The sequence below is a fragment of the Erithacus rubecula genome (genome assembly GCF_903797595.1).
Source record: "Erithacus rubecula genome assembly, chromosome: Z".
NCBI classification, from domain to species: domain Eukaryota; kingdom Metazoa; phylum Chordata; class Aves; order Passeriformes; family Muscicapidae; genus Erithacus; species Erithacus rubecula.
In genome coordinates this window covers 5,816,220-5,828,920 of record NC_136661.1, presented here as the reverse complement: position 1 = coordinate 5,828,920, position 12,701 = coordinate 5,816,220, and the positions used below count along the sequence as shown (strand labels likewise).

The window sequence follows — 12,701 nt, the reverse complement described above, 5'->3', positions numbered from 1 at the left end:
ATGAACAAAGTGCATTTTTGTGAGACAGCAAATTCTGATTAAATCTGCAAACACTGAGCATAGTAAGCTGAAAGTCTCAGTTTTTAATGAGTTGTCAGTATGCATGTGTTTTGCTTACAGAGCACTGACTTCTGTAGTGGTCTTCTTTCTGTGCAGGTGTTTCAGTTGGAGTAGAGTAGAATTGTAAAATTTCAATGTGTGTGCAAATAACCTGAGGTAGGTGGATGTTTATTGCTTGTTTTTCTGAGTGAGTTTTCAAGGCTGATGTATGAAATGTGTTCATAGTGTAGTCAAAGGCTTTGTGTTTACTTAGTGTAACAATGTGGATTTGGACTAACTTGTACAGCTGAGTATACATTTTCTTCTTTTGTGAACCATATATCTTTAATACAGAAGAATCAAACCAGTGTTATTGCAACATTAAACTGAAACAAAAGCCTATTATATCACATATTAAAGTAGTTAAAGTCAATTATAAATCCTTCTTATGTTAAATCAAATTAAAACATCCAGTAAGACCAAACATTAAAAATAGTGTTCTTCTGTATTTTTGTTCAATTGTTGCAGATAGCATGAGGAATTTTTTAAAAAAACAACATTATTTTAAGAACAGTGGGTTTATAAGATACGTGCAATTCAGTAAATTAAAGAAAGTCTATTTTAAAAATAATTTTACACTCTAGTTGTAATGATTCTGCAAGGGCAAGTAACACTTTTATTCCACAGTTATTGCTATAGAAAATAATAGCTATGTTTAATGCTAATATTTTTCTGTTGAAACCTTATGTCTTGTGAAGCATACTAAAATTCAAAGAAATTAAACTTATATAAATTAGACTTACTTTACATTTTCTCATTTTATTTGGAAAAATGAAGTATATATATTTTTTTTATAATTGTGGTGATGTGATAATATCAAGTATTGTCAATGTACTTGACTTTAAATAGTAAATATAAATTTTAGAACTACATAATATAATGTTTAAACTAGAAATAAGCAAAGTTTCTCAAAACCCTGGACCCCAAAACCCAATGTCTGTATTTTTTCCTTAGATGTCGGTATATTTTTTCTCTGTGTAACTTTTCAGTCTTTAATCTTTATGGCTTCTGTATTGTTAGGTATTTTTCATACATGAATGATGACTTTTAGTCATTATGTAGTAATTATGCCTTTAAGCATTTAATCCATTTCTTTATATTAATTTTAGGTATGCTGTTCCTCCAGAGCATGGGAAACGGCTTGAAAGACTAGCTCAAGGTAGGATTTCCAATATTTTCATATGTATGGTGTTTGAAGGACAGCCCTTAAGGAAAATGAGAAACATTGTTCTTGACTCACCTACTGTTTTATTACTTAATGTTGTGTAACTTTTATGTGTCTACAATATTACTGCCCTGAGGAATTCTTAAAAATTGAAGTGGTTCTTTTTTTTTTGTTTTTTTTTGTTTCACTTAGAACTTTATGTTGTGGCATTTTAAGCTTGGAAAAACTTAGGAAAATGAGGATTAGTCTTTTGTTGTTTTTAGATTTTCATTGCTAATATCTTTGTCTCCTCTACGCCCTTGCTCTTTCTTGTCCTAGCTTCTTTTCATCAGCAACTTTTTGAATCTTCTTACCCAAATTTGATACAGAGATAGAAATACTGAAGGCAGATGAGTATTATCAAAATTCATGGTTGGGTAGAGGATGGAATTCTGGTTAGTATTTTTGTGAAGGGGTAGCAGTCAAAGTGTAGAAATACTAAGTTAGGGGCTTGCTGTCTATTGAGCAGGCGTATAGATCCACTTTGGGTGAAGCATGTACTGGCTTTGCCGTTTAGAGGTGGCAGAAATGTTTGGGAGAGGGAACAGAGATACGGTTGTAAGGTTGCAGTCTAAGGGATAAAAATTGCTAGTCTGCAGAAGGATTCTCACTCTCTAATTTGTCTCCTTTTCAGTAACACTGCACCTCTATTTTTGATTCTGAATTTAGAGTGCAAATTATGAACATGGGAATAATTAGGGATGTTTCTTGGCCTAGCAGCCCATGTTTTGTAGCTTGCTAATAACTTAAAGAAATTATGGAATGGAGTGCTTAATGAAATGGAATTAGAGGAAAGGAATGCTATTGAAAGTTCATGATCAGATCTTGTGTATTGGTACAAAACTCAGAAAATTTATGTATATTTTATTTTTGTATCAGTTTTTTTTGTTAGTATATGGGTGCATGATTCTTTTTCTGAGCTATTATAAAACTATTGCAGTTAAAGATGTAAAGACTTGTGAACTTCCATGCTTAAAAGCATGTCTCAGGAAAACAGATTTCAACCTGAATAATTAAGTTTCCTATTCCTAAATTTTGTCATAGTTTCATTTCAAAAAGTTGTCACTCATCTTCTTTGCTTTCCAGTGTCTTTTCCCAAGGACTCTATATAGTTTGTTTGGTTTTCATTGGTTTACAAATTTGAGCTGTAGGCTGAGCAATGGACACTGATTTAGGATGATTCAGTAATTTAGTTTTACAGTAAATTATGAAAGAGTAAAATAAGTAGAGAATTGGAAAAGTTTCAGAGAGGGAAACGAGGGCTGTTGAAAAAATTGCCTCTTTATTTTCATAATTGCTAGTAAACTCTTAATGTTCCAATGAGAAGGAGTGTAAATAAAGGGAAGCGGGTATAGTAAGGACTTGTGATGACTGTCATGGGCAAGGTGACCAAAAAGTTATTGTACATTGAGTCTTTCAGTATATGTAGAGACTCTAAATGAAGTGTCTTGTCACATTCAAAGTAAGCTTAAGGAGACGGTTCATTTCACAGCATGCATTCCTTACTCTCCTTGGTGGATTCAAAAATTTTCATTGATTCTGAGGGAGATTTCTGTCACAGAAATATGTTAGAGGAGAACAGGAATTTCCCTGGCTTTGGAAGTCTTGGAGCCACAACTATTTGCTACTAGATTAGACAGAGGAAGCCAACTTTTCATACTGTATGTAAATACTTCTCTACATACAGTTCTGACATTTGATGGGAGCAAGATCTCTGGGAAGATAGACATGTGGCTTTTTTGGCTGTTCTGGCATTTATTGTAGATTTCATGTTGCTTGATAACAGCTGTGCAGTGTTCTAAAACCATTCAAGTTTAAATATGCTGTAGTGAGTATGCATCGAATTTTTCTTTGTTTTCAGAGTGAGAGAAAAGGATGGGCTGTTGAAGCAACACTTGTTCACTCCTTTTTAAAAGTGGAGTGGTATTGAGGCATGGCATTATTTGTTGAAGACAGAAAAGCTCCTTTTTTGCTTGAAATACTTGATTTCTGTAGATACTGGAGTAATCAATTCAGATTCAGGAAGTAGGTAACTTTTGGAGGTAGCATGTTTTGCTAAAATAAAGTGTTACGTTAGAAAACTGGCCTGAAGGTGCACAGCCCTCTTTTTGCTGATGGGGTCCTAATACAGTAATATAAATGGGACATTAAGTGTCTGAGAAATGGAAATTTCCAAGGCCACTGTTTTTCAAAAACCAGTAGGCTGTACTGGGGGAGCGGTGTCTTGATGTCTGAGTGCTAGTCAGAATTGGACACATCTGCTCAGAAGTAAATTGTCCACTGCTGCTTTTAATTTTATTTTAGTATAAGTTACAAAGTGAATGGAAAACTTCCTTGAATCCTATTTATGATCACAACTTATTTATTTTTATTTTAGTACCATGTTTTGAATAGCAAATAGCGAATAAAGCATAGAATCAGATACTGAACAGAGATGATAAAATTTCAAGTAGTGTTTATTTCATTACATTTACTGAATGAAACTGGATTTCTGTATAAAGACTTGATACTCATACAGAGATTATTATTTTAGCAGCAATATAAGATAGACGAGTCAGGAAATGTTGAAGAGTGTTGTCTGTAAAACTAAATTGTTAGTATTTGATTTTAATGTATTCTGGGATGTTTTTCTGTGAGTAGATTGTTTCCATGACATTTTTGGTCCAGCTAATAGCTGATAATGAAATGTAGAAGATCCTACAATGATGAGCAATAAAAATAATGGACTTTTTTTCTTTAAATTTTAACTGACAATTACAATTTCTTATTATTTCCATGCTGTGATCTACTTTGTAACTGGTGTCTTTTAAAATACAGCCTGTTTCACATAAGGTATCTTACAAAGATGAAAGTATAAAGTAAGCTGCATGGCTGCAAGTCATCTAAAAGAAAACATTAATAAAACACAGCATAAATGAGACCTTTGTACTTAGTACCATGTTTAGGGAAAATATTTTTGCATGTGTGCAACATTTGAAGGAACAAGAAAGTAGTTTATTTGGGAAGGTTAGCTCTGATGACCAAATGCCTACTGAATTAATTGAATGTTCCTAAATAATTAAAATAGTAAAACAATACATTAAAAGTGACAGATTGTCTAAGTCAAGACAGCAGTTGATACATAAAATTGAAGGAAGGTTAGAATATTTTCCATTATCTTGTCTGCACATCGCAATTACAACACATGCCTTTTGTGCATGAATGCTTTCATTTTTGCTTTCTATTGAAATCTTGATTGACTGTGGTGCCTACAAATGCTTTGTCTGAAAGACATTAGACTTGCATCTAATAAAGACAACGGTTTGATTTTGCCCTTCAGCTGCTTTTTCATTTATGTAGATTTTTTTTCCAATTTTATGTAGACATAAATGTAATAAAAATCTCAAGTGAGCTATTAACTGCAATTTTTATACGTGTTGTTATGTTAATCTGTAGTACCATGGTATTCTTAAAGGATTTTTTGTTTCACAAAATGCGTTAGAAAATAAAGAGAATAGAGGCAGAGTGGCAAATGAGAAATGGCAGATTGAAAGATTTTGGAGACCTTTTAACAGATCGTTTGAGTGCAGAAATTGTTTTAGAAAGGAGATGACATCTATCTGTGGTGTTCCATTATGTTAAAGAAGAAACTAAAGTAAAGTTTAATATATTGTAAGTATGTACGGTTGTAGTACAAAGCTTTGTATTGTGTATAGTATTAATTACTTCATTTTATGCAGAAGTCATTACCTGTTATGTGTGAAAGCAATTAAAATAATAGTTGAAATGAGACTTGAAGTAGAACTTGCATAACTTCTGAGGATCTTGAATGTGAAATCTTCAGCAGTTTAAGAATTGAACTTTTTCTCAAAAGAAGAATTAATCAAGTTAGAAAAGTCTTATTTATGAGAAGAAACTTAAGGCTTGAACATGTTCATCTGGGCATACTTAAGAGTTGTATTTCACACCACTTGAAAGCCTCTTTGCAGCTTTTGTATTCTGCTTTGTACATCATACGAATTGCCATTGTTTCTTTGTGATGGTTGTTGTCATGCAATCTTGCCCTCCTAATTTCTGTCTTGTTCAACAGAGAAAGCTAAATCAAATTAGTTCATATCACAGCAAAATAGCCTAAATAAATTATATGAAGTTAGTATTTATACTTACCAAAGTAAAATCTAAAAAGAGGATTACTAAAAAACTTAGTACTTTTTAATCTCTACCATTGTTTTGATAGTACTTAGCTGTGAATTATGATTAATATTTTGTGTAAGTCCTTTAAATGAAGGTCTGCATTAATGAAAAATAATCATAACTTTGAGCTTAATTATGTAATTTGATTTTTAAAAAACTTTAATTAACATTAAACTACATTAAAGATATTTTTAATTTACGGTGCTCTGTTTCTTATTTTGGAAGTTTTACGTTTGTATATTTTTCAAAATTTTAAATAATATTAAGAAGAAATACAGCACCTTTAAATTTCAGGTGAGGTCTTGAGTAAGAAAGTGTTGAAAACTGCAGGATGTCTAGCTTCATGCATTGCACTGATCAGGATTTGATTTGAAATTTCCCTAAGAATATGACTTTATGTGGATGTCATTAAATAATCATTTTGTTAGTGACCAGATTATGATTTCCTTGATCATTCAGGGTAAAATATAGCAAACCAGCCTATTCAGTTCAATGGAGTTGTAGATTTTTTTTTTAATTTTGAAAGAATACTTTTGGGAATAGTATTGTACATTGTGCATATATGATTTGACCTGGACAATGTGATAGAACACATTGTGGGCACATTCTTAGTAGCATAGAGAGCATTCCATGTATCTTGAAAATGCTAATCAACCAGGGAATGGAACCCAATCCACTTCAGCTGGCCTGAGTGATAGGTATGATATTGATGTGATCATTGATATGGGCTGTGTGTGATATATTGGAAAGACACTCTCAGGGTGTGAAGGAAAAATGAGACTGCCAGGTAGCAACTGTCCCTCAGGAATTGAGAGATTTCCTGTTTTTAAAATGTGTTCTATAGCCCTCCATGGCTAGGAATCTACTGAGTGCCCACTGCTTCTACCTTTACCCAAAGATGAGAAGCTTTGACTTCTATCTAGCATATATTTGGATCATAAAACCTTGAATTCTGTGATAAGATCATGCTGAGGTTGGAATAGCATTGTCAGAGGATGTGTCTTCCCCACATTGATATTGCTGTTACTAAAACCGTTTCATTTTGTTTGTACAAATAGCATTGGTAAGATTGAACATTTTGGGCTATGTTATCTGTTAGAGTAGGTATATAGGGTCTTGTAAGGGCATGTTTTTGGTTGTTAACGCAGTCTGAGGCCTATGCTTTCATATCCTCTTTGCTGTCACTGCTTTGCCTAACTAAATATTGGTTTAAAAAAGTCTAGAGCAACTTGAATTTAGTGGATAAATATCATCCCCTATAGTTGTTTGTACCCAAACATTTCAGACAGCAAGTATTGAACCACATGCTTACTATGTAGACTGTTCTAATTCTGCTCTAGCTTTTAAAAAGTGATGCGTTTCTGTAAGTCATGGATTGGAGAACTTTCAATTTGATTGTATTCTTCTCATGGACACAAATCAGTGAGCAACTTTATCCAGTTTTACCCTGCGCTCTGAATATTTCTCATTGGCTTCCATGAAGTAATTGTTTTGAATTCTTATTTTGTTTCTTTGCAGTAGTTTCCAAGGAGATGAATAGGGTATAGGTCTGTCATGTCTTGAGACCATCCAAGAGATGGGTTGGATGTGAATTCCTACAAAATACTTGGTCTTGCAGAAGTGATTTAGAGTCAATGGATTAGTGTTAATGGATCAAATTAAAATTTCATGTATCCCTTTAAAAAGCATGAATGTTCTACAGAATTTGAATAGTAGTTACATTCTGGATAGATTTCAGTATTTTTTCTTTTGGATATGGGATTTCACTAAACATACAGGATTATATGGTAATCCTTTTAATTGGTAATTTTAAAATCAGTTTAGTATTTCAAAGTGACTCTTAATGGTGTGAGCATATTTTGAATTGGCCTGCATGTAATGCTTTTCTAGAAGTCTTGTAATATTTCTAATGCAAAGTCCTTTATTTGTTAGTTTTTACATCTGTTAGCCAATTCTCCCACAGGAATTTTATTTTCTGGAAGAAAAGGTTGTGTGACCTTAGATTTAGTCTGGCAGACAAAAGATCTTCTGATAAAGAGAGTCTTGTAATGAGGAAATACTACCTTCATTTCTTTCCTCATTCATTGAAGGGGAATTTCTTTAGAAAATGAGGTGAATGAGACTGAAAAATTTGTATGCGCAAGTGCAGACTTTGACAAGTCAAAAGGTATTTTGTAACAGTACAGAATGTGTAGGCTGTGCTTTGATGTCACTGTGAGGCTCTGTAACCACAGCAGATGTTCTCCTGTAAATCTCTACTAGTGGATTTTGAGCAGGTTGTATTCTGCTGCTTCTTGCAACTTCCTTGGAATTCACCAACAAGCTTGCCTTCTGGCTGGACTTGTCACAGCTATGTCTGATCTCTTGGAGCTGGAGTAGTATAACTAAAGTTTTGGATGTCTGCCCATGATTTGCTTTTTATCATCTTGTGTTGAGCTAATTAAGCATATTGCAGTAATGTAATTTGGTACAAAATTTGTTTTCTTATGGAAAATGCAGTTAAAATCTTTCTGCTTTTAGCAATTAAGCTTTTAGCTACTTTTCATATCAGCTCTTCCCTGAAGTCTCAAGTATCATTTTCAGTCATGTTTTTCACAGTAATTTTCTTTATATTTCTGTTACTACACTGCTCAGAACTGAGATTTCTTGATACTTTGAAACTGTAGATTCTAAGTTTTGATTGCTATAATTTATGTTACAGGCATTAATTGTGAAAAAATAGTGGAATTTTTTTTTGCTGGAGTCCACTTAGTGTGGGTTAGTTTCTTTTAACTGTCTTTTAGTCACTGAAGCCACATAGATATAACTGTACCTATCAAATAGCATTTTTTGGAACTTAAAACATTATTTGCAATTCAAAGAGAGAGTAAAGCATTCTGTGCTTATTGCTGCTAAGAAAAAAATTAAGAATGATGACTGTGAAGAAAATATAATATCAGGGCGGCTTAGCAGGCTTTCTAGTATATTGATTAGCACAAGTCTATGTTACACCTTTGCTGTTTAAGTGCTGTGTAACTTATTTTCTGAGAAATCAGAAAAACTCTATTCTTCCAGTACTGGTGAGTGTGCTAGACTGAAAATACAAGGAACATAACAACTATAATAGAATAACTTCTAGGCTGTTTGGAAGTTTTAGGGTGGTTAATGGGCATAATATATAAGACTCATGGGAGTGAAGAAATTTAACATTAGAGAGAAAGCTATGTATTACGGAAAATTATAGTTCAATTTTTTTTTTTTTTTTCATAAGGCTTTAAAAAATTTAGTTAGTTGATTGAAAATTATTAAAAAAAAATAATTGAGTAAGCATTTTTGCCAAGAATTAGACTGCTTCTGTGAGTGATGAATTCCCATTTATGTGATAGGAATACAACAGATTATACAAAGTTAGGAAGTTGTTATTTGTTTACTGTATAGATGGTTTGTAAGTGTGAGGTAAACCTAGTCTTCATGGAATCCTTCTGAAGCTATTTACTGCAGTTGATTTTTGTGTGTGCAGAATGAGCATTAATGTGAGAAAAGCTCCCAGCAACAATATATTTTTCTAAAGGATAAGCAGGTATGTCTAAATGTCCAGGTTCACATTTATTCTAAATTATTTCACTTCTTAACAAACAAGGAGGACCCTGTAGCCCCTCCCCATGAAAAACAGTTAAAAAACTTAGGAGGTGCATGATTTTTGTGAAATCTCTCAGAACCCAGGAATGACATGATAAAAAATTCTAAAGCAAGTTTAAACCGTATTAAGTGCTAAAAAAATATTACAAAGATTTGGTTTCATGAAAAGATGTACAGTTTTGCTTTTCTTGCCTTATTAGGGTTCTTTCCAAGCAGTTCCCAAGGATGTGATGCTTTTCTTCGCCACAAGATGACTCTGATTTCTCCCTCAATATTGAAAAAGTATGGAATTCCTTTTGACAAGGTACATTAATGTTTCCTTATAAACTCTGCTTTCATTAATTGAATTAGATTGTGTTTAGTATAAATATTGTTATAGTAAAGGTGAAGCAATTTTTTTTTTTTTCAGGATAGTGACTGCATGAAAATATGTGTTAAAACTTCCGTTAGTTTTAGCAGGGAGTTTTCTGGCATTAAACACTTTCAGCCATTACAGCATTTCTGTGATTTTTTTTCTAAAACAGTAGGAAAATCTCTTATTTTTAATTTATTTCTATGGTAGCTTGGATGTGATTTTCTGTTGACTGAAATACTTCTTAACTCACTCTGTTAAGTTGTATGGCTAATATTTTAACACAAGTATTTAATTTCTTTTTGTGTTTATGTTCCTTTTCTAATGCAATTAAGTATGATTTTATCATTATATGGATCTGAAAAGTTTTAAGGTGGAATAAAGCCAGAAGAACTTTTACTTAATTTAAAATGCATTTTAAAAGCTGTAACAGAATAGAACAAGAATGAATGATTGTTTTTGACTGTCAGGTAGTGGCAGAATAAACCTTTGATAAGAACATTATGCAAACAGAAGCTGAGAATACCTGTCTTTTTTCTTTGTGGATGAATTTAATACATAGGTGCTTTTAAAGACCTTTGAATTACCCAGTTTCTTCTGCTTTTTACAAGATTTTCTGTATTAATTATTTTCCAGTTTGAACTTCAGGTGGCAGCTAATAAAGTATTTTCAATTCATTGCTTTTTTTTTTTTTTTTAATGTACTTATTCTATAAATTTTGTAAACTGTAAAGTTCTAAATTTTGGAGTTCTGTAAACCTACTTAGAAGCCTAGAACTTGACTGAGAAGGTCCCCTGCCTGAATATAATACTGAGTTTTCAAAAGGCTTTTGATCATTAAAGAGCTATAATTCCTGGTTTCCCATTGCACAGATTGTTTTAAGTTGTCCACAAGAAGTAGGCAATATTCACTTTCTCTCAGTTTATTCGCACTGCAATATGGTTGTGTAAACTGTCCTTGCCACACACCTTGCTTATTATCATGTTTTCTGTTTTTGTGTATGTGCTATTTATTTATTGATAAAACGTGGGCATATGTTACAGACTCTGCTTAACGTGTTACTTGTCCTAAAATATAGGATAATGCAGTACTTCCTGTCTGATTTAGTTTATGTTTTTCCAACAGTATTAAAAAAAAAAAAGAAAAAATAAAGAAAGAAAAGAGTATGAATATTTTTGTGTGTGTTTTTGCCCATCTGAAAGCTAAACACCAGAGAGGTGCTCGTTCACTTCCCCTTGGTGAGATGGGGTGAGAACTGGAAGGATAAAAGCTAGAAAACTCTTAATTTGAGACAGAGACAGTTTAATGGGGAAAGGGAAAACAGTGCACACAAGCCAAGCAAAATGAGGAGTTCATTCATTGCTTCCCATGGGCAGGTTAAGTATTCATCCATTCCCAGGAAAGCAGAGCACTGTCACGCATAATGGCGACTTGGCAGCACAAATGTCACCACTCCAAACAATTGCCCTGCCTTATTTTTCTCAAAGCTTTATGTACTGAGCAGGATACCACAGGCTCAGCTGTCCTGGCAGTTTGCCCTCCCAGCTTCTTGTGCACCCCCATGCTCCTCACTGATGGAGTGATGTGGGGAGCAGAAGAGTCCTTGATGCTGTGTAAGACATGCCCAGCAAGAACGAGGACACCTCTGTGTTGTCAATTCTCTTGGCAGCACTGGTGGATAAAGACACAGATGTGTTTTATGCCTTTTAGGAACATCTCATCAGTTTTCATGCTTAAGTCAACCTGTGGGTAAAATTAAGGAAACGTAGGCATTTAGAATGATAGTGCCTGTCTTGGAAAGCAAGGTTCTTTGAATAAATTACTCATAAAATAAGTAGTTTGTTTTCTGAATGATTTATTCTTATATGGAAATGCAGCTGCTGAGTTCAGTTTTTGTAATATATAGGTAAATATACTGATTCCCTTCATAGTCTTGTGCTTTATCATGAAGTGTCAGTTGAAAGTTTCCAAGCTGGATGGTTTTATAACCGGATTTATAGTTTTGGATTTACAGAACATTACTTTGAACAGTATAATTTTCAGTGGTTGGTGTTTAAAGTAGCATATTGCGAATATTGCATACTTATTTTCAGTATGACACATTTGAGGTAGAGTAATGGAGTATCTTGATCTTTGTATTTTGGTATCTGGATTATTCCTGTATTCTAATTTAGAGGATAATAATCCTCTAAAAAGTGGGGAGGGGGGGGAAGTACTACAAACAGTTAAATATTTAAGTTTGGTTCTATCACCTAGTCTTTGGAGGAAGCAGACTGTACCCAAGTGTAATTGTAATTAATGGGATTCAGTGAGAAAGTGAATAGAGAAAACCAGACTGTGATCTCTCATGGCTCAAAGTGATAGGAGTGGAAATGTGCTGAATGCTGATAAGTCAGCCTACGCCTACCAGGTGGCAGCTGAACTGCTGCTTGTTGCAATAGAACACCTGCTAAACTGTCAGCGGTGGGAGGGTGTATTGAGATAAATTTTGGAATCGTTAGCATTGAGAATAATCTTTCTTAAACATTCCCACAGTGATTGTTGAAGTGCTACAGTAGCAGTTACAATATATGCAACTATATGTGCATTTGCATGTACGCACTAACTATGAATCCACAAAAAATTTAACTACGCAAAATGTAACATCCATTTTTTTTTCCTCTAGCCTTGTTGGCTATTTTTCTTGTTTTCTGTCTTTCCCTTAATGCAATCAGGAATAAACCTCTTTGAAGAGCTAACTCTGTGCGTTCTTGAACTGGGCAAAAAAAGCACAAAAGGAATTCATAAAACAAAAAAATATTAATTTTGAAGGAGATTGTAGAAGCAGAAATTGAATGTATCTATACCAGTAGAAAGCTTAGATTTAGGACATAACATTAAAAAGGAAAATGTTTGAAGTTGTAAGTTTTAATTTTGATGTCTGCTTAAAATTTAACCCTTGTTTTTTGTGATTTTAAATCATAAGAATATGCCCCTAAAAAGAGTCATATTTGTCCTTCCAGTTTTTCTTAGTGTATTGATTATGCAAAGCATAGCAACACACTGAAAGCAACCTATTTAGACTCTGAGAAGTCTCTTCATTTTCCTGTAGTCAACAAATATGTGTGTTGAGTAGTCATCAGTCACTGCTCAGATTATTTGCTTCATTTAAATAGATCTGTTTGCTTTTTAGTGGGTCTGTTTTCTGATGTGTGTTTCACGTAACATATGTATAGAACAGAGCATGGAGAATCTATTCAACTATTTACTTCTTTA

General features: G+C 33.4%; 1 protein-coding gene across 1 annotated transcript in view; it reads left to right on the top strand.

The window, feature by feature from the left end:
* Positions 1 to 12,701, top strand: part of KDM4C (lysine demethylase 4C) — a 236,753-nt gene that overhangs the window by 37,739 nt on the left and 186,313 nt on the right. The window contains exons 6-7 of the mRNA XM_079330009.1: positions 1,209 to 1,258; positions 9,295 to 9,398. Coding sequence (XP_079186135.1) covers positions 1,209 to 1,258; positions 9,295 to 9,398 — 154 coding nt within the window. The remainder of the gene's footprint in view (positions 1 to 1,208; positions 1,259 to 9,294; positions 9,399 to 12,701) is intronic.